At 47.3% G+C, this 26,393-nt stretch overlaps 1 protein-coding gene across 12 annotated transcripts in view; it reads right to left on the bottom strand.

Annotated features, from left to right (window-relative positions):
- Positions 1 to 23,705, bottom strand: part of WDR59 (WD repeat domain 59) — a 107,896-nt gene extending 84,191 nt beyond the window's left edge. For all 12 annotated transcript variants that reach the window (XR_014805457.1, XR_014805458.1, XR_014805459.1 and 9 more), the window contains exons 1-4: positions 23,537 to 23,705; positions 11,244 to 11,293; positions 4,746 to 4,881; positions 277 to 362 (exon numbers count right to left, since the gene is read on the bottom strand). Coding sequence is in view for 6 of the 12 variants with exons in the window: in XM_084959597.1 (XP_084815723.1) it covers positions 277 to 362; positions 4,746 to 4,881; positions 11,244 to 11,293; positions 23,537 to 23,590 (326 nt within the window). In the remaining 6 variants the exon portion in view is untranslated. The remainder of the gene's footprint in view (positions 1 to 276; positions 363 to 4,745; positions 4,882 to 11,243; positions 11,294 to 23,536) is intronic.
- Positions 23,706 to 26,393: the final 2,688 nt, after the last annotated feature.

Genomic DNA, 26,393 nt, shown 5'->3' with positions numbered 1-26,393 from the left:
CCCGCAGCAAACCAGCTCTAACCCTTTACTCTGGACCAGGCTATAACCATCTAAGTGTCTCCTGCGATGGGGGTTAACAGCCACACGGATGCCAGTTCCTAAATGCAGGCTGCTCCTTGCTGTGAAGGCCATCGCGTCAGGACTGCTAAGGACCCAGCAGTCACCCAGGGCCAACGCAACAGAGAGTCAAGCCTGGAGAAGGATGTCTTTGTTTCAGTTTCCAAAGAACCGTGACAAAGCGGGACAGGCCAGGGAGCTGCGGAGGGCAGCGCCTACCTGATGACGCGAGTGTGGCCTTGTAAGGTCGTGCCAACTTCCCCACTGCCGTCTTTCCACTTATAAAGGTCGACCCGTTGGTTGCTCTGAAAAGAAACAAGGGGAGACCCATCTTGAACAGTTAGTTACAGCAGAACTGAGGCTACAAGTGTAGTCCTGAGCACATGAGCTATGGGCTATGGAGCTGTCCCCTGCCCATTAGAGGAACCATCAGCCCACTCTGAAGGTCATCACCCATCTCTCCAGCTGCTGTCACTCGATGTTTTCAGCTCACCCTTCCCACTATCAAATGCCTGGAGGCCATCTACCACACATGAAAAACACGAGAAAGAAAAGAGAAGGCAAAATTAGACAACACTCCTTGAAATATGAACTTGCTGCTGTGGCGCAGTGGTTCACAGATCCGACTAGGAACCATGAGGTTGCAGGTTCAATCCCTGGCCTTGCTCAGTGGGTTGAGGACACGGCGTTGCAGTGAGCTGTGGTGTAGGTTGCAGACACGGCTCGGATCCCCTGTTGCTTTGGCTCTGGCGTAGGCCGGCAGCTACAGCTCTGATTAGATCCCTAACCTGGGAACCTCCATATGCTGCGGGAGCGGCCCTAGAAAAGACAAAAAAAAAAGAAAAAAAGAAGAAATACGAACTTCTTTAAGGGTTAAGCAGAAAGATACAGGGCAATGGGCTGGAAGAAACTGTAACTACAATAAGGAAGGAAAAAGAAGCTTTGATCAAACTACATTTCTCTTAAAGGAAATAAGCCAGCAAACACTTCCTAAATATCATGCGTTCATGAAACACTGAAAATGAATAAAGATTACTAATAGAAGCTATTTAATAATTTCTGAAACTTATACATAAATATATATGCGACTGATATTCATTTTAGCTCAGAGACAGATAGTTGTATAAAGCTCTCTGAGATTTTTACCGAGAAACGTCAGTTTTCAATTCCAAATAGGAAAACATCCTGTCAAAAGGATAGCTTCCCACTGGGAACAATGTCTGGTCACTTGCGATGGCGCAGGATAATGTGAGAAAAAAGAATGTATATATGGATGTGTGACTGGGTCACCTGGCTGTGCAGCAGAAAACTGACAGAACACTGTAAATCTGCTATAATGAAAAAAATAAAAATCACTGTTAAAAAAAAAAAAAAAAAAAAAGGTTAGCTTCCAATGGGAAGAGGAGAGGAAAGCCCCTTCATCTTATAATATTCCCTGCCATCCCCAAGGTTGGCCGTGCCCGCTGATGCAGGAACCTTAGGAACCCGGCCCTCTGCGCCTTCCCAGCACACTGCACCCTAGGTGTCATCACTCACATCACAGATGAGGCAAGCGAGGCTCTGAAAGCTGGGTGGGTGCTGAGGATAAAACAGTGAGTGCGAAAACTGGGACCTGACCTCAGATCTGCCTAACTCCAAAGCTCTTTCTCTTGAAAACGCCTGCCTTACAACCAAGAGCAATGAAAGGAAAAAAAAAGGTTAGTAAACTGAACTTCATCAAAAGCAAAACTCTTATGAGGCGTTCCCTGGTGGTCTAGCGGTTAGGACTGGTGCTTTCACAGTGTGGCCCAAGTTCAATCCCAGGTCCAGGAATCGATAGCCCGTATCAAGCCACTGCACACCGTAGGCAAAAAAAAAAAAAAAGAAAACTATAACTTTTTATGTATCAAAGGACATGATCAAGAAAGTGAAAAGACAAACTACAGATTTAGAGAAAATATTTACAAATCATATCATTGATAAGGGTCTAATAACAAGAGTATATAAAGATCTCTTACAACTCAACAGCAAAAAGACAATTCAATTCAAAAAAGGACAAAGGAGTTCCCTCATGGCTCAGTGGGTTAAGGATCCGGCACTGTCACTGCTCTGACTCTGGTTATAGCTATGGGGCAGGTTCAATCCCTGGCCTGAAAACTTTCCCATGTTGCAGGTGTAAAAAAAAAAAAAAAAAGAATAAAGGATTTGAATAGATCTGTCTCCAAAAAGTGATATACGAACAGCCAACTAGCACATGAAAAAAATATGTTCAACATGACTAGTCATCAGGGAAATGGAAATCAAACCCACAGAGAGACACCACTTTACACCTACTAAGATAGATAGAATTTTTAAATTACAAAACCTAAAACAGGAAAAAACAAATTTTGGTGATGATGTGGAGAAATTAGAACCCTTCTGTGTCTCTGATGGGACTGCAAAACAGTTCAGCCATTGTAGAAAAGAGTTTGATGGCTCCTCAAAGAGTAAATACAGACTTACCACTTGGCCTCTAATCACTCCTAAGAATATACCCAAAAGAAGTGAAAATGAGTATTCAAAAAAGTACATGTACACACATGTTCTTATATCAGCACTACTCGCAATAGCCAGCCCAAGGAGTTCCTGTGCGGCTCAGCAGGTTAAAGATCCACTGATGTCACTGCAGTGGCTCAGGCTGCTGCTGTGGCACAGGCTCAAGCCCTAGCCCAGGAACCTCCGCATGCCGTGGGCAGGGCCAAAAACAAACACACAAGCAAACAAATAGCCAGCCTAAATGTTCATCGGTGGATGAAAAGACAAAATATGGTGTATCCAAACCATGGAATAGAATTCAGCCATAAAAAGGACTGAACTACTGATACATGCTTTAACACGAATAAAGAAGCCAGACACAAAGGGTCATGTACTGTATGACCGCATTTAGATGAAATATCCAGAACGGCTAAATCCATGGAGACGGCACCCAGACTGGAGGTGGCCAGGGGCTCTGGGTCCGGGGAAACGCTAAGGGGGCTGACTTCAGAGTGATGGACATGTTTGGGGACTAGAGAGAGGTGGCTGTTACATAACAGTTAATGGAGTAAATGACACTGAATTGTCCTTTAAATGACTGAAAAAAGTGAGTAAGTAAGGCTCATTCTTGCCACTCCCGAACACATGCAGGGTTGACCCAGTTGGGCAGAGTACTGGGGGGGTCAGCTGACATCTGTGGTTCCCCATCAGGAGCCGTTTTGCTTCCCAGGGGACACCTGACAATGGCTAGAGACAGTTTTGGTTGTCATAGTGGGGGTGGGGATGCTACCAGGATCTCGTGGGGAGCGACCAGGGATGCTGCGAAGCTCCTACAAAGCACAGGACAGTCCCTGCCACGCAGAATGATCTGGCCCGACCTGTTGACAGTGCAAGACCAAGAAACCCTGGACCCGATGGTCAGGGCTGAGGGGCTGGGGGAGGCCACAGGCGAGAGGCGTAAGCCAAGAGAGGGCATCCTCCCTCACTCACAGGAGAGGCCGCGAGCAGGACGCAGAGGACGGACAGCCTGCCCTTTCAGAACAGTCCCCAGAAGCAGTTGAGAGCCAGCTGTCGTCCTGGTTACAGTCAAACAGTCGGATTCTATTTTGGACACGATGGGGAAGAGCAGCTTTGTGTTCCTTCCAAAGCTGACGAGGTGCTCTCCTTTCCTCTGTCAGCCGCCTTCCTCTCACACACTGTCACTCCCGATAAGGACAGACCCAGCCGGCACTGGGCACAGTCACAGCCCCTGGCAGGAGAAGCTCCGTTAAGTACCGCCCTCCCCACCCAGCGCAAAAGGAGCCACAGGTTTAGATCTCCAACTGTTTCAGCAGAACAGAACTCTGATGGAGAATCTGGGGAGGGACACCAGAGATGATCTAGCCCAGATCTTTTCTCAGTCGTGAATCCATAGGAAAAACCCTAATAAAACGTACACAACTTTTCCCAGGAAAAATTCACATATAAACAGACCCATCAAGTTTCATGGGGTTAACCAATCTAACGAATCCCGATGAGAAGAGACTCCCTTCCTTTGAGTGGAAGGGAGTATGGAATCAACTGAGCCCTCCGACAGCAATGACGGTGCCCTCACCCCCAGACCAGATCACCAGGTCCCTCCTCTGACTCTTTCAGACTCGGTGCCTAGTGATAGTCCTGCGAATGAAAACGGGTTCTTAGCACAGAAAGACATGGAGGCGGCTACCGGTTTCCCTTTCTAAATCGGGATTCCATCCTTAGAAATACTGAAGGCACCCCAGTTCTTTTCATATATACGTGAATCTGTAATTTGCCTCCATCTTCCTTGTAGATTCATGCACACGCCTCCTTCTGGCTGAGAAATGAGATACATTCTCCTCTCCACATACAACACAGACCTGCCAGTCCAGACCTCACGTTTAAAGGTCTTTTCCAAAGTTCCTATTGTAGCTCTGCAGAAATAAACCCAACCAGTATGAGGATGCGGGTTGGATCCCTGGCCTCACTCAGTGGGTTAAGGATCCGGCATTGCCGTAAGCTGTGGTGTAGGTCAAAGACATGGCTCAGATCTGGCGTTGCTGGGGCTGTGGTGTAGGCTGGTAGCTGCAGCTCCAATTCAACCTCTAGCCTGAGAACTTCCATGTACCAGGGTGCAGCCCTAAAAAGACAAAAAAAAAAAAAAAAAGCCCTTTCTTGTACTCCTTGAAAGAGCTCACCGAGGCTGCAAAATAGTGCGAGAAGCTGTCATGAGGATTCCACTGCACGGCTCCGATGTCCCACTTGCTCTGGCGTGAGATCTTTCGGTGACCTTCAAAAGGGGCATCCAGATTGACGATGTAAAGGAATCGGCGGCTAGGAAAACAGCATCGACATTATGACAACAGAACGGTGTTAGCATTAAGATCGAAAAGCCCATTGGGAATTACATACGGTTCACAAGCAGTGCTCAAAAAATGCCCAGATGTGCATGACGTTTATCTACTCTGAAAGGCATACAAGTGACAAGAGTAACTCGAGGTGGCTGCTGGGCAAGCGGGAGCCATACCCCTGTGAGGTCAGCCTCTAGAACTGTTAGTCTGATCTCCTCTCCCCAGATTCAGCTCCAGCCCAGTCCTTCCCCAGGCATTTCCAATCGCCCAGCAAGGGCTGTAGCTGCTTCCCCAGGACGCCCACTTTGCAGCCTGCACTCTGATTACAGCACTTAGCTCCGAAGCCGAACTACTAATGTAGAGGCTCTTGCTCCAAGCCCACCGAGTGTCTGGGGTATGAAACAGGTCTCATATATTGTTCTACGTCCCTCATCACTGGGCACAGTGCTTTGCATTCAATAAGTGTGTGTAGGAGTTCCCGTCATGGCGCAGTGGTTAACGAATCTAACTAGGAACCATGAGGTTGCGGGTTCGATCCCTGCCCTTGCTCAGTGGGTTAACGATCTGGCGTTGACGTGAGCTGTAGTGCCGGCTGCAGACGCGGCTCGGATCCAGCGTTGCTGTGGCCCTGGTGTAGGCCAGCGGCTTCAACTCCGATTATACCCCTAGCCTGGGAACTTCCATATGCCGAGGGAGCGGCCCAAGAAATGGCAAAAAGACAAATAAATAAATAAATAAATAAATAAATAAAAATCAATAAGTGTGTGTAAAATTAAATACACCGCTTATCACTTAGCCAATAACTTCAAATTCCTGTGCAAGCTGACTACCTAGTGTCAGGAACCAAGTTAACGCTATTAGAAGGGAAAACAGCAACCCAAAAATAATAATTATGAAAATAATATTATTAAGTGACAATAATGTTCAAGGTGCCAATCAACATAAAGGATGTGAAAATGGGGATATCTTTTGTCCACCTATTTTCCTTCCGTTTTAAGAAAAAAATCCTTGGTGTGTGAATCAACCTCTCGGCAGCCCTCCAAGGAGGACAGGTGGGCTCGATAATGAAGAAAAATATTAACTGTCCCTGCTCAGGAGAGACGGGAAGTGAAAAGTAGAAACGGCACACAGACCTCTAGCAGAAACCCTAGGAGGGACAGGTTAAGGGACAAAGAAAGAACAGGTAAGACCCATATTCACAGAATTTCTGGGACTTTCAAGAAAGGTGGTGTAGAACAAAGACCTAGAACCTCTGACTTCCTCCTAAGGAAGGCCGGCATCTTCCCTTGGAACAAAAACAGGGAAAGAGCCAAGCACTCTCTCTACAGCAGGTGTATCAACAGGGGAGCTCAGAGATATTACAGAGCAAATGCAGACCCACCAGAAGGCAGGCGCCTGAGGATCAACGCGCCTGACTAAACATACACATTTACCTTCACTCCCCACTGAAGACCCACTCAGGTAAGAGTGAAAACACAGAAGACAGAAACCCACTAAGACAAAGAAGATGGGGGGGGAAGGAGTTCCCGTCATGGCTCAGTGGTTAACGAGTCTGACTAGGAACCACGAGGTTGCAGGTTCGATCTCTGGCCTTGCTCAGTGGGTTAAGGATCTGGCATTGCTGTGGCTGTGGCGTAGGCCAGCGGCCACAGCTCCGATTAGACCCCTAGCCTGGGAACCTCCATATGCCGCAGGAGTGGCCCTAAACAGACCAGAAAAAAAAAAGAAAAGAAAGAAAAGAAAATGAAAGATGAAATGGAAAGCAGGCAGGAAAATGGTAACTGATCTAGAGGAACGACAGCAAGCATCCAAGTGGCCACAGAGCGAGCTGACTCACTGCGCAATATCCAGGCCGGCACGAGCCGGAGGGGAAGAAAACCTGCTTCAGAGGAGGCCCAGGCCGGACAAGACGCACAGCAGAGGGCGAGCATGAGGAGAGGGTGAGACCCTCACTACTCCGCTGCTCAGCACACACAACACCCGCTTTTAGCCTCCAGACCGTGACAAGTGACAAGAGGATTCTTCTCAAGAAGAAACGATCAGACCAAGAAAGAACAAAAGCAAACAAACGAACAACAAGGACAAAGCCCTGGATGTAATGACACCCGGGCACCCTCCAACCAAAGGGCCTGGCTCCCACCTGATCCCCCTACAGTGGACCCCACCATCGCACACGCAGAGACTCCAGTCACTCGTCAATATTAACAGAGAACCTGTGAGCAGCGGTCATCCAGAGACACCTGAAAGACAGAAGCCAAGGCGACTGAAAGGAAAAAAAAGGAAATGGGCAGCACAGGAGAAAGAAAGCCCAGAATTAATATTCTCAAAGATGTAAAGGAAGACAACGTAGAGAACAAGAACGAGCTCTTAGAAATAAAAATACTCATTGAAATTTTAAATATTTGATAGAGGGCTGGAAGTTAAAGATGAAAAAAACTTCCAGAATGGCAGACAAAAAGAACAGAACCCATACATGACATCCAGCATGCTCCAAGAGGAGCTCCAGAAAGAAGGAGGACACTCATCAAAGACATAATGCAGGGAAATTTCTCCAAACTAAAAGAAACGGATTTCCAGACTGAAAGAGCCTTCCAGGGTGCTAAAAATTATTCTGTATCTTAATCTGAAGAGTGATCACATGGGTGTATATATTTGTAAATTCATCTGACTATTCATTTACTACACATATTTTAAAGTTTAACATAAGATAATCAAATGATGGACTTCAAGACCATTTAAAAAACAGTATGAATGTACACATGTCTAAGAACACACCAAAACAGGAAGACCAGCAGAATTTCCAGTTGCATAATCCTGTTCTCTCCTAGAATGCTACAAATGACAAGAACCTGAGACACCGTTATTCTAGAGCACCTGAAAGTATTTTATGGGCTGTTAATACAGCTGTATGATGCCAAGTCTATGCTGTTTTTTTGTTTAGATAAAACTGGTGATAATGTCAAAAAGGGGAGCCCAGCATAATGAAGGAAAAAGACGGGCCTCAAAGTGGTCGCAGTAAAAAATTCACAGACAAGAGGTAAAGATAACATTGGGACAAAGACAGGATTTCTTTTTTTTTTTTTTGTCTTTTTGCCATTTCTTGGGCTGCTCCTGCGGCATATGGAGGTTCCCGGGCTAGAGGTCAAATCGGAGCTGTAGCTGCCAGCCTACGCCAGAGCCACAGCAACGCAGGATCCGAGCCACGTCTGTGACCTACACCACAGCTCACGGCAACGCCGGAACCTTGACCCACTGAGCAAGGGCAGGGATGGAACCCGCAACCTCATGGTTCCTAGTCGGATTCGTTAACCACTGCGCCACGACGGGAACTCCAGGATTTCTGCAAAGCGTAAAAATAGGTCCCATACAGAGTCCAGAGTCAGAATGGCATAGGACCTCTCCACAGTAACCCCAAATTCTGATTCAACCCTGTATCGGAAGGAGAGAAAGTCAAGTACATACGTAAGGGGGACGCACAGAGCAAAGCAAAAGTGCTCCACCCTCGTCTTCTGTTGTAAGAAGTCAGTCTGAATCTCATCTTCTGGATAAATCAAGAATAGCAGTTTCCGCAGTATACCACTTAGAAAAATGGAGGCAATTCAAGAAAATAGCCATTTTCAAGTGCCTGCCTCTGGTGAGTGGGATTAGGGTGAAGAGATGAGGCAGGATTCTGCTGTCTGACAATATAAACACTACTTGAATTTTTTTTTTTTTTTTTTTTTTTAAGGGCCACATGTGTGGCATATGGAAGTTCCCAGACTAGGGGTCAAATCAGAGCTGCAGCTGCCGGCCTAACCACAGCCAAACAACCTGGAATCCAAGCCTCGTTCCTGACCTATACTAGAGCTCATGGCAACTCCAGATCCTTAAACCACTGAGCGAGGCCAGGGATTGAACCTGCATCTTCATGGACACTAGTCAGGTTTGTTACCGCTGAGCCACAAGGGGAACTCCCTTGATTTTTTAAACTATGAACAGGCATTTACATGATTTATTTATTTATTTATTTATTTATTGTCTTTTTGCTATTTCTTGAGCTGCTCCCACGGCATATGGAGGTTCCCAGGCTAGGGGTTGAATCAGAGCTGTAGCCACCGGCCTACGCCAGAGCCACAGCAACGCAGGATCTGAGCCGCGTCTGTGACCTACACCACAGCTCACGGCAACGCCGGATCGTTAACCCACTGAGCAAGGGCAGGGACCGAACCCGCAACCTCATGGTTCCTAGTCGGATTCGTTAACCACTGCGCCACGACGGGAACTCCGCATTTACATGATTTAAAAGAAAAAAAGGAGTTCCCGTCACAGCACAGCAGAAACGAATGTGACTAGGAGCCACAAGGCTGTGGGTTCCATCCCTAGCCTCGCTCAGTAGGTTAAGTTATCTGGCGTTGCCATGAGCTGCAGTATAGGTTGCAGATGCAGCTCAGATCTGGTGTTGCTGTGGCTATGGTATAGGCTGGCAGCTGTAGCTCCGATGAGACCCCTAGCCTGGGAACCTCCATATGCCATGGGTGCAACCCTAAAAAGCAAAATAAATAAATTATATATATAAATAAGAACATAAATGAAAAAAAAGAGGTTTAAAAACTGATTGGAAGATTAGTAATATATACCAAAAACCACTGGTATTGAACCATTTAAATGGGTGAACTGTATGGTATATAAATTATATCTTGATTAAAGTTGTTTTTTAAAAAAGTGAGTTTGGGAGTTCCCGTCGTGGCGCAGTGCTTAACGAATCCGACTAGGAACCATGAGGTGGTGGGCTCGGTCCCTGCCCTTGCTCAGTGGGTTAACGATCTGGTGTTGCCGTGAGCTGTGGTGTAGGTGACTCGGATCCTGCGTTGCTGTGGTTCTGGCGTAGGCCAGCGGCTACAGCTCCGATTCGACCCCTAGCCTGGGAACCTCCATATGCCGCAGGAGCGGCCCAAGAAATAGCAAAAGACGAAAAAAAAAAAAAAAAAAAAGTGAGTTTGGGGGTCAGAAAAGAGACATACCAATTTTCCTTGTCCATGTATCCAGTGTGACACAGAAAATGGTATCAATAATTGTCTCAGGGAGTACAGTCGAGGGAGGAACAAAACTTACTTTGCATTGTGTATCCTTTTGAATGATTTAAATGCTTGCTGTGGTTTTTTTAAAAAGTAAATCAAAACATGATTTCAACGTAAAATAATGAAGTTACTAGAAAAGACTTCATTTTATATATGGGTTCATCAACTAAGTCAATGAAAACACAGCTGAAGGTGAGGCGTATCTAGAGCAACGTGAAAGGGAAGGCTCTCTGACCATCAGATGCCACCAGACTGCTTCAACATTAGCCTGATTAGCAAACGCAGGCATGAACCTTAATTGCCATAACCTTTAAACTTTTAAGCCAGAAGACACTAGAGAAATCATGTAGTTTGATTTCTTCATGATGAACCTGAATTCCTTGATGAGAAAACATAAGTCCAGGGAGGCCAACTGAATAAGCCTCCAGGGGCTCATAATCAATGGCACCGTCAACCTGGAACCTGGGAGTTCCTGCTGTGGAACAGGGTCTCAGTGGGGTCTCTGGAGCCCTGGGATGCAGGTTCAACCTCTGGCCCAGCACACTGGAGTAAGCATCCGGTGTTTCAACAGGTGAGGTTGCAACTATGCCTCGAATCTGATCCCTGGCCTAGGAACTCAGTATGCCGCAGGGCAGCCAAAAAACAAAAACTGGAACCCAGATCCCCTCAATCCCAGTAGCTAACTACCTGTTAGACCATACCCTGCAGCATCCTTCTGAAGAATCCACGTGTGCAGAGTTCTCCGCGTGGCGCAGCAGAAACGAATCCAACTAGGAACCACTAGGTTGCAGATTTGATCCCGGCCTCACTCAGTGAGTTAAGGATCCAGTGTTGCCCTGAGCTGTGGTGCAGGTTGAAGACGTGGCTCGGATCCCATGTTGCTGTGGCTCTGGCGTAGGCTGGCAGCTGTAGCTCCAATTAGACCCCTAGCCTGGGAACCTCCATATGCCACAGTATAGCCCTCAAAAGCAAAAAAAAAAAAAAAAAAAAAAAAAAAAAAAATCCACCACGTGCGAAGCAGCAAAGGGCAATTTCAAAAGGGCAATTTTAAGACCAAACTACCAGTCACTCAAATTTCAAAGGAAGTTTATTACTTACCTATTGGGGCAGAGATAAAAATAAGCTGTAAATAATCCCGACAACTACCCTTGAGGTCACTAGAACAGCAGAACTCAACCCTACGACTATATTCCTTAAATAAAAAAGTATTTTCCAATTTCCCAAAAACCCCTTGATTTGCAATGTGTTCCCAGAGATCGTGGCAGACGAGCTCTGGGGGCTCACTTACCCGGAAAGCACCGCATGCTGCCCCAGACAGTCCACAGACATTGCAGTTGCCTATGAGAGAGAACACGGGTTCAGTTCTGCCAGCAAGGCCAGCTCAGGTTGGCGAAGACAGGCGCCTAGGCACCTGCGGTCTCCTCTGCCCACACCCGGTCGTCCCCAGCTGGCAGGGATCACGAGTTCTCCCCAGGGGACATTTTAACCCCTTCTAGTTGTCATCCAAATCTCACATTCACCTTCTACAACAGGGCAGTTGCTATCTGTGCCCCTGAATACCAGGAATACACACAACCATGCGCTGGCATATTCGAAATTGAGGACGAAATTGAGGAAATAAGTCCTGCCTAGCTTGGAGGCAACAGAGATACTAACAGCCCCTTCCAAGCAAACTCTAACTGAGGGCATCTCTCCCCCTCCCTCTCCCTCCCTTAGCACAAATGGACGCTCCCAGGCCAGGGATCGAATTCAAGCTGCAGCTTCTATCTACACCGAAGCTGCAGCAACACTGACTCCTTTAACTCACTATGCTGGGCTGGTGATCAAACCTACATTTTCGCAGTGACCCAAGTTGCTGCAGTCGGAATCTTAGCCCATTGTACCACAGCAGGAACTCCTCGATTTGAGATTTCTAGCACATTTTTACTGGTTTCCATTTCCCAGGTCTTCCAATTTCTAGGAAGAATCATCTTTTCAGGGTCCAATATCCGATTTCCAAAAGAACACACCAAAAAAATGGATTTGTATTCAGGCTGAAACACGAGGCTAACTTTAATCATGGTAGTTACAGTCCTAAATTCTCTAATTTGGACAAGTTCAAGTCCTGCTGCATCCTCAGGGCATTATTGGAAACAGTTTGTGCCTCTGTTTGGTTATTAAATGCTCTGCGTTCCTTCTAAGAGACTATCAAGAGAGAAAGCATTTTCTACATTCTGCTATATTCACAAATCACAAATGGTGAACAGAAATTCTCTTCCTCCCTCTCGCTGGTCTTATTAATGGGTTTTTCACACTTGTACACCCTCAAGAAACATGTCGCAAGTAATATTAGGGACAAGAAGCCAGAGTGCTTTCAGTGGAGGCTGAAAAGGGATTATTATGCATCCTTCATTCCACTGGAGTTGTGAGCAGAGAAAAATCATCTGGAATGGCAGGCAGTGAATAGAGGTGCCACTCCCAGAACTCTTCTGTGCAATTTAGACATTAAGGGCATGAAAAAGGCAAAATGGTACCTCCAACCAGGGGTAGTACAATCCTTCTAGAGGGTATGTGGTAGCAAGAATCCCAAGGTGGCCCCAAGATTCTTGGGGTATGTATACATTCTCCCCATTATTCAAACACTAAAATAGGTACTGCTGTGAAGGGATTCTGAGATGTAATTAAAGTCCCAAATCAGGTGACCATAGGAGACATGAAACAACTCAATGCCCGCCAGCAGATGGACAAATAAAACGCGGTACATACACACAGCGGCATGCATACCAGAGCACGAATGAACCCTGAACACATGACATGAAATGTAAGTTAGACCAAAAAAAGGACAAGTACTGCATAATTCCACTTATATGAGGTACCTGGAATAGGTAAATTCAGAGAAACAGAGAGGAGAATAGAGGTTGCCAGGGGCTGCGGGAGTGGGAGTCGGGTGTTATTGTTTGAGTACAGAGTTTCCATACGGAATGATTCCAAAGTTCTTGGGGGCGTTCCCGTTGTGGTTCAGCAGGTTAAGAACCCAACTAGTATCCATGAAGATGTGGCATTGCCGTGAGCTGTGGTGGAGGTCACAGATGAAGCTAGGATTCCATCCATGTTGCTGTGGCTGTGGGGTAGGCCGGCGGCTACAGCTGCGATTTGACCCCTAGCCTGGGAACCTCCATACGCCGCAGGTGCAGCCCCCTAAAAAAATTCTTGGGCTGGCGGGGGTAGGCGGATAGAGAGGCCTAATCACAGCAGCCCTTTAAAGCTAGGTCTAGAGATCAGAAACAGAGGAAGTCAGAGATTAGAAGGGTGAGGGATTTAACGTGAGGAAGAGTCTTTGTGGCTGGCTGTGAAGATGGAGGGCCACATGGCAAGGCCCTGAGAGTGGCCTTCAGGAGCTGAGAGTGACCCCTACATAACAACCAGCACGAAAACTGGGACCTCAGTCCTATGCCCCTCAAGAATTAAAATCTTCTGGAATTCCCATCGTGGCTCAGTGGTTAACAAATCCGACTAGGAGCCATGAGGTTGTGGGTTCCATCCCTGGCCTCGCTCAGTGGGTTACAGATCTGGAGTTGCAGTGAGCTGTGGTATAGGTCACAGGTGCAGCTTGGATCTGGGGTTGCTGTGGCTCTGGCGTAAGCTGGCAGCTACAGCTCCGAATGGACCCCTAGCCTGGGAACCTCCATGTGACATGGGAGCGGCCCAAGAAATGGCAAAAAGAAAAAAAAAAAAGAATCAAAATCTTCTAACAACCTCAATGAGCTTGTTGGCAGACTGTTCCCTAGTCAACCACCCACCCACAAGAACACAACCAACTGACACCTGGATTCAGCCTTCACTGAACAGAGAAAGCAACCATGCAGAGCCTGAACTTTTTTTTTTTTTTCTTTTTCTTTTTAGGGCCACACCTGCAGCATATGGAAGTTCCCACATTGGGGGTTAAATGAGAGCTGCAGCTGCCAGCCTACACCACAGTCACAGCAACGCTGGGTCCTTAACCCATTGAGCAAGCCCAGGGATGAAACCCACATCCTCATGGATGCTAGTTAGGTTCATTACCACTGAGCCCCTAAGGGAACTCCCAGAGCCCAGACTTCCGACCTACAGAACTATGAGCTAATGAACAGGTGTTGTTTCAAGCTGCTAAGTTTGTGGTACAGTGACAATAAAGTGTGATCTGGTAACAGTACCCAAAAAAAAACCCAAACAAACACACCCTTTGACTCAGAACCTATTCAAAACACAGCAAAACTTTCACACTCAGAGTTATTTAATTGATGTTATCTATAAGTAAATTATGCATATCTATACAATGGCATGTTCTAGAAGGATTAAAGAATGCAAAGAAAGAGAGTTCCCATTGTGGCGCATCGGAAACAAATCCAACCAATATGCATGAGTACCGGGTGGATCTCTGGCATCGATCAGTAAGCTGGGGATTTGGCACTGCCGTGAGCTGCAGTGTAGGCCACAAATGTGGCTCAGATCCCGCATTGCTATTGCTGTGGTGCAGGCCAGCAGCTGAAACTCTGATTCAAACCCTAGCCGGGGAACCTCCATATGCTGCAGGTACGGCCCTAAAAAGCAAAAAAAAAGAATGACACAGAAAGATAATGGAGGAGTTCCCGTCGTGGCGCAGTGGTTAACGAATCCGACTAGGAACCATGAGGTTGCGGGTTCGGTCCCTGCCCTTGCTCAGTGGGTTAACGATCCGGCGTTGCCGTGAGCTGTGGTGTAGGTTGCAGACGCGGCTCGGATCCCACGTTGCTGTGGCTCTGGTGTAGGCCGGTCGCTACAGCTCCGATTCGACCCCTAGCCTGGGAACCTCCATATGCCGCAGGAGAGGCCCAAGAAATAGCAACAACAACAACAACAACAACAAAAATAAAAAAAATAAAAAGAAAGATAATGGAGCCAAGCCTGAAAATAGTACATAACTCACCATATTATCTTAATAGAGCAAGTTATTTTTTTTTAATGAAAACGAAACAAAAAACCCACACCTGTTGTTTCCCTACCCCAGAAAAAAAGAAGCCACCGTATGCTTGCAGAAGCGCACGAAGGAGGGTGTGCCAAAGTGGGAAATGGAGAGAGGGAAGAGCTCCAAGCAAAGGATGCGAAAATAAACTGACCAGAATAAGAGATGGTGCTCGCCGAGGACAGGACAACCCCGCAAGGCCTGGCCATCCTCACCGCACCTGAGAGGCCACGGCTGAGAGATGCTAGGTCTGGACAGAGGGTGAAGAGTGAGGGTTTTGACACAATCCCATTGCAAGAGAGGGAGTCCCATAAAGGCGGAGAGAGAGGCCCCAACAGTCTGCAAGCAGGGCTTGCTGTGGATTAAAGACAACTTAGAGGAGTAAAGGAGAGTGGAATTTCATACCCTACAATGAACTAAAATTTAAATCAGCTACTTCGGGAGCTCCTGTTGTAGCTCCGTGGGTTAAGAATCCAACTAGTGTCCATGAGGATGTGGGTTCGATCCCTTGCCTCGCTAAATGGGTTGAGGATCCGGTGTTGCTGCAAGCTGCAGCACAGGTAAGCAAATGAGGCTCAGATCCCACATGGCTGTGGCTGTGGTGTAAACCTGCCAGTGAAGCTCCAATGAGACCCTACCTGGGAACTTTCATATGTGGCAGGTGCGGCCCTTTAAAAAAAAAAAAAAAAAAAAAAAACTTTCTGGAGTTCCCATCGTGACACAGTAGTTAACAAATCTGACTAGGAACCATGAGGTTGAGGGTTTGATCCCTGGCCTTGCTCAGTGGGTTGAGGATCCCGCATTGCCGTGATCTATAGTGTAGGTCACAGACGCAGCTCGAATCCTGTGGTGCTGTGGCTCTAGCGTAGGCCGGTGACTACAGCTCAGATTCGACCCCTAGCCTGGGAACCTCCATATGCTGTGGGAGCGGCCCTAGAAAAGGCAAAAAGATCGGAAAAAAAAAAAAAGACATCTCTTCTGCTCACTTTTCCAGCCCGTCTCATGGCTCTCCTTCCCAATCCCATTCCAACACTCCATGAATCCTTGCGCGTGTGCGGTTAACAGGAGCACAAAGTGAACTCTTTAAAATGAACTCCTTCCAGCCCCCAAACTCAAGCACACACTCTTTCCCCTCTGGACTCTGACGCCAGCTGCCTCCTCTGCCTTCTCCCCATTCTTCGCCGGGCCAACTCCCTCTTGTCCTTCGGGATTCTGTTCAGGCTCCCTGAAGTTATCCTGGACTACGCCCTCTTGCACACATCTAGCACCTCCTCTGTGCTTCCACAGAACCCAAGGCTTATTTCTATACAGCACTTCTGCTACTTTATAATAGTCGTCTATTTACTCATAGGTCTCCACCATGAGACTTCAACTCCCTGAGAGAATCGAACGCTAGCACAACGCCTGGTACATGACAAGTACATGTCCATAAAGAGGTGAATGGATACACAAATTGGGGTCTATCCAAACCCAGGAACACTGCTGGGCAACTAAAAGGAACAGACTCACTGGTATGTTCCACAACATGGACAAATCTCAAAAGCACTAGACCAAGTTAGAAAAGCCAGACTTGGAGGTCCCATTGTGGCTCACCAGGCTAGGAACTGGATTAGTACCCATGAGGATGCAGCTTCAATCCCTGGCCTCAATCAGCGGGTTAAGGATGTGGCATTGGAGTTCCCGTTATGGCACAGTGGTTAAAGAATCCAACTGGGAACCATGAAGTTGCGAGTTTGATCCCTAGCCTTGCTCAGTGGGTTAAGGATCCGGCGTTGCCGTGAGCTGTGGTGTAGGTTACAGATGCGGCTCCGATCCAGCATTGCTGTGGCTCTGGTGTAGGCCGGTGGCTAAAGCTCCGATTAGACCCCTAGCCTGGGAATCTCCATATGCCAAGGGAGCTGCCCTAGAAAAGGCAAAAAGACAAAAAAAAAGGATATGGTGTTGCCCTGAGCTGTGGTGTAGGTTGCAGGTGAGGCTCAGTTCTGGAGTTGCTGTGGCTGGAGTGTAGGCCAGTGGCTGTAGCTCCAATCCAACCCCTGGCCCAGGAACTTCCACATGCCACGAATGTGGCCCTAAAAAGAAAAAAAAAAAGGAAAGAAAAGCAAGACTCAAAAGGCTGTACACTGTACATTCCATTTGTTATGGAAAGCACATCAGCGCACTGCCACAGTCTGGGGGTGAGGGAAGGAGACGGGCTACAGAGGGCACAAGGGAATTTTTTGGAGTGATGCTATGGTTCTCTATCTTAATTGCAGTAGTGCCTACCGGACTACACACATTTTTCAAAACTCAACAAACTATACATTTAACAGTGTAAGAGGATTTTTTTGGGGGGAGGCAGGGGGGTCATGCCTGTGGCCTATGGAAGTTTCCATGCTGGGGATCAAATACACACCACAGCAGTGACGCTGGATCCTTAAACCAATGAGTGACGAGGGAACTTCAAAAGGGTGAATTTTGGAGTTCCTGGGGTGGCGCAGTGGTTAACGACTCTGACTAGGAACCATGAGGTTGCGGGTTTGATCCCTGCCCTTGCTCAGTGGGTTAAGGATCCAGCGTTGCCGTGAGCTGTGGTGTAGGTTGCAGACGCGGCTCGGATCCTGCGCTGCTGTGGCTCTGGCATAGGCCAGTGGCTATAGCTGCGATTCGACCCCTCTCCTGGGAACCTCCATATGCCGTGGGAGCAGCACAAGAAATGGCAAAAAGAGGAGTTCCCGTCGTGGCGCAGTGGTCAACGAATCCGACTAGGAACCATGAGGTTGCGGGTTCGATCCCTGCCCTTGCTCAGTGGGTTAAGGATCCGGCGTTGCCGTGAGCTGTGGTGTAGGTTGCAGACGTGGCTCGGACCCCGCGTTGCTGTGGCTCTGGCGTAGACCGGTGGCTGCAGCTCCGATTGGACCCCTAGCCCAGGAACCTCCATATGCTGTGGGAGCGGCCCAAGAAACAAGAAATAGCAACAACAACAACAAAAAAAAAAAAAAAAAGGAAAAGAAAAGAAAAAGAAATGGCAAAAAGAAAAAAAACAAAAAAAACAAAAAACGGGGTGAATTTTGTGTGACTGAGTCACTTCGCTACACAGTAGAAAATTGACAGAACACTGTAAACCAGCTATAATGGGAAAAAATAAAAATCATTAGAAAGAAAAAAAGTAAATTATTATTATACATTAATTATACCTCAATAAACCTCGATTTTTCTAAAAAAAAAAAAAAATCACTCTGTGTAGAGGACAGATTGGAAGGAAGCAAGAAGCTGGGATAGAGGGAGAGTGCTTCCAGAATATGTCCAGCTATTTTGGATACAGTGAGTTTCAGATATGTCACATACGCAAGTGAGTTTGCACAGTATGTCACATATACAGTGAGTTTCAGATATGTCACATATGCAAGTGTGACCTGCTAAAGTGGAGCTTCTATGAGTCCACAGTTTTGTTTTGTTTTTTCACTTCTTTAAAGTTTTATTGAAGCATAGTCGATTTACAATGTTGTGATAATTTCTGCTATATAACAAAGTGATTCAGAAGTTCCCGTAATGGCTCAGTGGTCAACAGACCCTACTAGTATCCAAGAGAAGGTGGGTTCAATCCCTGGCCTTGCTCAGTAGATTAAGGATCCAGTGTTGGCTACAGCTCTGATTAGACCCTTAGCCTGGGAATCTCCATACACGGAGGGTGTGGCCCTAAAAAGACAAAAGACAAAACAAACAAACAAACAAAAGCAAAGTGACTCAGTTATGCATATACACCCATCCATTCTTTTTTTTTTTTTTTTCTTTTTGGCCTTTTTAGGGCCGCATGCACAGCCACAGCAATGCTGAATCCAAGCATTTCCGCTGCGCCACAACGGAACTCCAACACATCCATTCGCTTTCAGATTTTTTTCCCACATAGACCATCACCGAATACTGGGTAGAGTTCTCTGTGCTACACCGCAGGTCCCGGTAGCCAATCATTCCTTACACCCCAGTGTGCAGAGTTCTTATCTTCATCACAGCAGTCTCCATCTGTAGTATTTTTGCACTTACTGTCCAGCTGGAGACTTCCTAATTGTACAGTCCACCACTTTAACTCTGAGTAGAAACTCCTCTCCACTCCCCTGAACTGAACCTTCCAATACCACAGCCACCAGCCACAAGTGGCTGTTCAAGTGATTAATGAAATTTAATTCACTTTAAAAATACAGCAGCAGAAAAGAATCCAACTGGGAACCATGAGGTTGCGGGTTCGATCCCTGGCCTTGCTCAGTGGGTTAAGGATGCGGTGTTGCCGTGAGCTGTGGTGTAGGTCACAGATGTGGCTTGGATCTGGCATTGCTGTGGCTGTGGTGTAGGCCGGCAGCTACAGCTCTGATTCAGCCCCTAGTCTGGAAATGCTACGGGCATGACCCTAGAAAAGACAAAAAGACAAAAAAAAAAAAAAAAAAAAAAGGCAGCTTGGCTGCACTAGCCTCAATTCAAATATCAAAGAGCCACATTTCCGTCATCTCAGAAAGTTCTACATCTGGATGCTGGTGCTCTAGTAGACTACCTCTAAGTTTTCTCTTTTTTTTTCTGGTTCCTTTTCTTGTCTTTCTTTTTTTTTGGCCACCCTGTGGCATATGGAGTTCCTAGGCCAGGGATCAGATCTGAGCCGCAGTTGTGTGACCTAAGCTGCTGCTGAACCTACTGTGCCAGGTCAGGGATCGAACCTGCGTCCCAGTGCCACAGTGATGTCACCGATCCATTGTGCCACAACATGAACTCCACTGTCTAAGCTTTCTTAGTGTTCGCACTCATTGATTCCAGGGACCACTTCAGAGGAGGTGCCAAGCAGCACAGGTTCCTCACAATTAATCGGTGACATAATTTCTGTTTTACAAAGTAAATGGAACATAGAAACTGTAAAAAAGAATTCTGCCCTTCAGGCTGGGGTTTTTCCTCTGAAAAACCTGAAAGCTTTGAAGATTTTTTTTTTTTTTTTTTTTTTTGCTTTTGAGCATCACATCTGTGGCACATGGAAGGTCCTAGGGTAGAGGTCAAATTAGAGCTGTAATAGCAGGGCACAGCCATAGCCATAGCCATAGCCATGCCAGAGCTGAGTTTCATCTGCAACCTACACCACAGCTCATGGCAATGCCAGAGTTTTTAACCCATTGAGCGAGGCTAGGGATCAAACCTCCATCCTCGTGGATAAAGGTCGGGTTTGTAATCCACTGAGCCACAATAGGAACTCCCTTTTAATGATTTTTAAAAGCGGTGGCGGAGTGCCCATCGTGGCTCAGTGGTTAACGAACCCCACAAGCAACCATGAGGATGCAGGTTGGATCCCTGGCCTCTCTCAGTGGGTTAAGGATCTGGCGTTGCTGTGAGCTGTGGTGTAGGTCATAGATGGGGCTCAGATCCTGCATTGCTGTGGCCGTGGCATAGGCCAGGGGCCACAGCTCCAATTGGACCCCTAGCCTGGGAACCTCCATATGCTGCTGGTGCAGCTCTAAGAGACGATAGATAAATAAATAAATAAACAAACAAATAAATAAATAAAAGTGGTGGGGTGTTTGAAAGTTTATTGTTCTAGCCTTTTCAGAAAGGCAGTGTGAAGTGTTTTAACTTTTTCCTTTCTGCATTAATGAATTGTTAATAAAATGTGTCCCTAACCCCCCCAATTATCACCAAAATTAATCACAAAGCCATGTTAATTCTCACTAAGACGTACCCTTCCAAATGAACAGAAAAATCAGAGAAACAGAAACTCCTGCAAGGCAGTTAAATTACCCAATTTACTTTGTTCTCTTACTATGACAACCGCTGTTTAGGTTTAATTATTTGATACGACTTCATAGTATCCTAATCTGTGTGACAGCGCTCTCTCTGCAGGTCTTTTCAATTACATCTCTGTAGAGAAGTAGGGGTGAGACTACCTGGGCTTCTGTGAAAATTAAAGGGTTTGCAGATTAGTAACTTCCAAATTAGCAGGCTCAGAGGTAGGACACGTGATTCTGTTCTGAGTCCCCGGTGAAAGCAATTAACAAGAAGGGTAACAAGAATGCGGTTCTTTTTCCCCAGGAGTCTGGCACCTCCCCCGGGAGAGCAGGCCTCCTGGAGACACATGCTAACAGTGCAAAGAGCTTTAGGATTCTTTAATGCAAATGTGGCTGCTCACATTTTCCATGGGGGCTGTGTATCCAGAGCACCAAAAAGCAAAACCATGGGAGGATCTCCAATCGTTCATTTTTATGGCAAAAGAAGGGCTGGGTTTTAGAAAGGAAAAATCACATCACCCCCTTATCCTAAACCTAGATTCCCCTTCAGTATAAATCACCTGAGCACCAACACAGTGCCTGGCACATTATTCACCTGGCAAAAGCTCAATAAATCCCACTGCATAAATGAGTGAATGGAAGCCTGGCACCAAGAAGGCATTCAATAAATATGGTTGAATGAATGAAGATAGCCAACAAGACACTGCCTGTCGCAGGGAAAAAAAGAGCATGACATATTTATTGTGGACTGCATGACAGGCTCACAAAGGATGAAGCAGAGAATGTAATGAGTCCAATGAAGCCCTGGGGCCAGATGCTGCAATCAAATCCCAATGCAGCCCCATAATGGGAGGCCTTGGCCACGTCACTTGAGATCAGCCAAATGGGGATCAGTTTCCCCATTTGAAAAAATGGGGTGACATCTACTTATCTTGCATGGTTCTTTCATGAATTAGAAAAAGGAAATGTAGGAGTTCCCATCGTGGCACAGTGGTTAACGAATCCGACTAGGACCCATGAGGTTGTGGGTTCGGTCCCTGCCCTTGCTCAGTGGGTTAACGATCCGGCGTTGCCGTGAGCTGTGGTGTAGGCTGCAGACGCGGCTTGGATCCCACGTTGCTGTGGCTCTGGTGTAGGCCGGTGGCTACAGCTCCGATTCAACCCCTAGCCTGGGAACCTCCATATGCCGCGGGAGCGGCCCAAGAAATAGCAACAACAACAACAACAAAAAAGACAAAAGACAAAAAAAAGAAAAAAGAAAAAGGAAATGTAGGGAGTTCCCATTGTGGCTCAAAGGTAACGAACCCGACTGGTATCCATGAGGATGCAGGTTCGATCCCTGGTCCCGCTCAGTGGATTAAGGATCTGGCATTGCAGTGAGCTGTACATCACAGATGAGGCCCAGATCTGGATTCTGTGGTACAGGCCGGCAGCTGTAGCTTGGATTTGACCCCTAGCCTGGGGAAGTTCCATATGCTGTGGGTGCAGCCCTAAAAAGAAAAAAGGAAAAAAATGAAAAAAGAAAAAGGAAATGTATATATACCATTTAGCACAAGGCTGGGCATATGGAAAGCACAGAATACAAAAACGGTTTAAAAAATTATTATTATTATTATTGTCTTTCTGTCTTTTTAAGGCCACACCTGTGGCATATGGAGGTTCCCAAGCTAGGGGTCGGATCGGAGCTGTAGACGCCGGCCTACACCACAGCCACAGCAACAGGGGATCAGAGCCGTGTCTGTGACCTACACCACAGCTCAGCTCACCGAAACACCGGATCCTTAACGCATTGAGCGAGGCCAGGGGTCGAACTTGCATCCTCTTGGATGCGAGTCGGGTTCATTAACCGCTGAGCCATGACGGGAACTTCAAAAAAAAAAATTCTTGGAGTTCACGTCGTGGCTCAGTGGTTAACGAATCTGACTAGGAACCACAAGGTTGCGGGTTCAATCCCTGGCCTTGCTCAGTGGGTTAACGCTCCGGCGTTGCCGTGAGCTGTGGTGTAGGCTGCAGACGCGGCTCGGATCCCGCGTTGCTGTGGCTCTGGTGTAGTCCGGCGGCTACAGCTCCGATTGGACCCCTAGCCTGGGAACCTCCATATGCCGCGGGAGCAGCCCAAGAAATGGCAAAAAGACAAAAAAAAAAAAAAAAAAAAGTACTAAGTTTCCTTTAGGCTCACCATGTGTCCAGCACTGTGCCACACATTTTAAGTGTATGACCTCATAAAAATTCTCACATCAATCCTTTAAGAGAGACACAATTGGCACCTCGTACAGGTGAGAAAAGATGCACAAAGGGTAATGACAGGCTAAGATATGAGCTGGGATTCGAACCGAGCAACACACGAAATGCATACGCCTCTTCACTGCGCGGTATCTTCCACTACCCTAGCATCAGAGACCACTTAAAGGTTTAAGCGCTGAAACGGGCACCTCGCGTGCAGTTTTTTATTAACTCCATTCCATCAAAGTCCTGTGAGGCAGGGTTCAATACATCTACCTAAGGCTCAGAGAAGTTCTGCAACTTGACCAAAGTCACTAGGTGCAGGGGGAGCAAACACCCCCTCGCTCTCCACTCTGGTGGTGGGAAGCCTTCTCTCAGCGCTCACTAGAGCGCAATATCTGCACTTGGATATCCTCAGGCCGACCCCACTCCTGTATCCACGAGGGAAACCCCGAAACCTCGCCCATGGCAGCCCCAACCACCCCCAACGGTCTTCAAGGTAACCCTCACCCACTCAGCTCTGACACCTCCAGGTCACCCCCTTGACCATCTCCCCAGCCCGGGCTGGGGGTCGCCAGCCGCCCTGAGACAGACCCGGCAGCGTGGGGGAGGGGAACTGGGAAGGGCGCATGCTCAGAAGGCTCCATTTGGTCCCCAGCTCACCTGGGAGTCGCGGAATTCCACCACCACGTTCTCGCTGCTCCATCTCGCCGCCATTTTCCGCGCCCAGCCGTCGGGACACGAGAACTACGCGTCCCTACCTCAGACACCTGCGTTCCTGGGCTCGGCGAGCCCCACGCAGCCCGCGAGTCAGTGCTGCCACGCCCCGTCCTCGCTTCTGCCTGACCGCAAACTATTGGCTGACCCAAACACTGGCTCCACCCCCTCTTCCCGGATCCTCCAATTGTGGCACGGCGCCTGCCCCCCGAAAAAGGTACGACCCCCTTCACTCCGTCACGGCGTGGGTCACTTTCGCCCCTCGCGGCTGCGGATACCGCCCCCCCCCTGCCGCGAGCTCTGCCGGGAGTTGTAGTCCAAAGTATGGACAACCGGGGAAGAGCTTGCAGGTTAGAGTTTGGCCGAGGGGAGGTGCGTGTTTTTCCTCTCCGTCTCCTCGGTGGTGTCAATGGCAAGGCCCAGACTGTATAAAAACCAAAGCTGAACATTAGTACAAACCAATGGTTACCTCTTACCTCGAAGCCTGGCGCAAAGGCATTGAAAAGGGTAAATGCGCGATTCAATACAGTTTTATACAGTACAGCAGCGCCAGCTAAAATGTCTAGGGACCTGGGGGAGGGGGGTCTACGAAGGCAAAAAAATGTCACTGTTATACTAAGAAGTTATTTGCTTTTTTCTTTTTCCTTCACAAATGCACAGTGTTTTTCACAGGTTAGTTAATACTTTTTTTTTTTTTTTTTTTTTTTTTGGTCTTTTTGCTATTTCTTGGGCCGCTCCCCGCGGCATATGGAGGTTCCCAGGCTAGGGGTCGAATTGGAGCTGTAGCCGCCGGCCTACGCCAGAGCCACAGCAACGCGGGATCCGAGCCTCGTTTGCAACCTACACCACAGCTCACGGCAACGCCGGATCGTTAACCCACTGAGCAAGGCCAGGGATTGAACCCTCAACCTCGTGGTTCCTAGTCAGATTCGTTAACCACTGTGCCACGACGGGAACTCCTTAATACATATTTGTAACAGATTGAATGTAGAAGCAGGTGTGAAAATCTAGGATTTTTCTCTTAAGCCAATCATTAAAGAAAGTTGCCACTGTTCCCACTAAAGCTGTTTTGTTTTGGAAAATAAAGTTACTTTTCATTTACAAAATGTATTATTAATGTTAACGCTCATTGACGTGTAAATTAATTTTTTTTTTGTCTTTTGTCCTTTTAGGGCCACACCCACAGCATATGGAGGTTCCCAGGCTAGGGGTCTAATTGGACCTGTTAGCTACGCCACAGCCACAGCCACACCACATCCGAGCCACGTCTGCAACCTACACCACAGCTCACGGCAACACCAGATCCTTAACCCACTGAGCGAGGCTAGGATCGAACCTGAAACCTCATGGTTCCCAGTAGGATTCGTTTCTGCTGCGCCACGACAGGAATGCCAAAATTTTTTAATTATTAGTGTTAATATCTGATGAACTAGACATAGCCAACATAAAAGTTTGGGGGGATCATTAATAATTTTCAAGAGTGTAAAGGGGGAGTTCCCAGGTGGCACAGTGGGTTAAGGATCACTGCTGTGGCTCAGATTCCATCCCTGGCCCTTGGAACTTCCATGCCATGGGCCCAGCCAAAAACTAAAACCAAAAAAAAAAAAGTGCAAAGGGGACCTGAGATCAAAAAGTTGGAAAACCGCTATGCTAATACAGGGAATGGCCACTAAGTTCTCTTCCTCAGCTCCAACCTCTGAAATCCTGGGCTTAACTGGTTTAGCCTCAGTTTCTCTACAGAAGAAGAAAATTCATTTGGTTGTCCTAAGGAGTTAACCATTAACCACAAGGCCTGGAATATAACCAATCCTCAAGTGTAAACTGTCCCTATTGGGTTTTTTTGGTGGCCTACACCAGGCTCCAAGCTACATCTGCGACCTACACCACAGCTCACCGCAATGCCAGATCCTTAACCCACTGAGCGAGGCCAGGGGTTAAACCCACATCCTCATGGATACCAGTTGGGGTTCGTAACCAGCTAAGCCACAACTTACTGTTGTGTTTATATTAATGCTGCTTTTACATGCAAGCCATTGCATGAATAGAGATAAGAAGCCTTCCATTCCCTCCTGGAGAGTTGGAAACAATGGGAAAACAGATTTGTCAACAGGTTAGGGTGACCAACCGTGGAAACTGCTCGGTATGGGCAAATGGGGCAATCGGTCACTGTACAACAGGCATACAGTTGGCAGAATTATGTTTTATAAAAGCAATGTAGGGAGTTCCTGTCGTGGCTCAGTGTCTAACGAATCCGACTAGGAACCATGAGGTTGAGGGTTCGATCCCTGGCCTTGCTCAGTGGGTTAAGGATCCAGCGTTGCCGTGAGCTGTGGTGTAGGTTGCAGACGCAGCTCGGATCCCACGTTGCTGTGGCTGTGGCGTAGGCTGGCGGCTACAGCTCCAATTCGACCCCTAGCCTGGAAACCTCCATATGCCACAGGAGCAGGCCAAGAAAATGGCAGAAAGACAAAAAAAAAAAAAAAAAAAAAATTATTAAAAGCAAGTAGGAGTTCCCGTCGTGGCACAGTGGTTAACGAATCCGACTAGGAACCATGAGGTTGCGGGTTCGGTCCCTGCCCTTGCTCAGTGGGTTAACGATCTGGCGTTGCCATGAGCTGTGGTGTAGGTCAAAGACGCAGCTCGGATCCCAAATGGCTGTGGCTGTGGTGTAGGCTGGCAGCTACAGCTCCAATTATACCCCCAGCCTGGGAACCTCCATATGCCGCGGGAGTGGCCCAAGAAATGGCAAAAGGACAAAAAAAAAAAAAAAAAAAAAAAGGCAATGTATTAGGAGAGAACAGCC

Source organism: Sus scrofa, chromosome 6 (genome assembly GCF_054392235.1).
Source record: "Sus scrofa isolate SSC_HxYL_T2T_F1_AM1 chromosome 6, Sscrofa_HxYL_maternal_Yorkshire_Landrace_v2.0, whole genome shotgun sequence".
In the NCBI taxonomy this organism is placed as follows: Eukaryota; Metazoa; Chordata; class Mammalia; order Artiodactyla; family Suidae; genus Sus; species Sus scrofa.
This window is presented reverse-complemented; position numbering and strand designations above follow the sequence as displayed.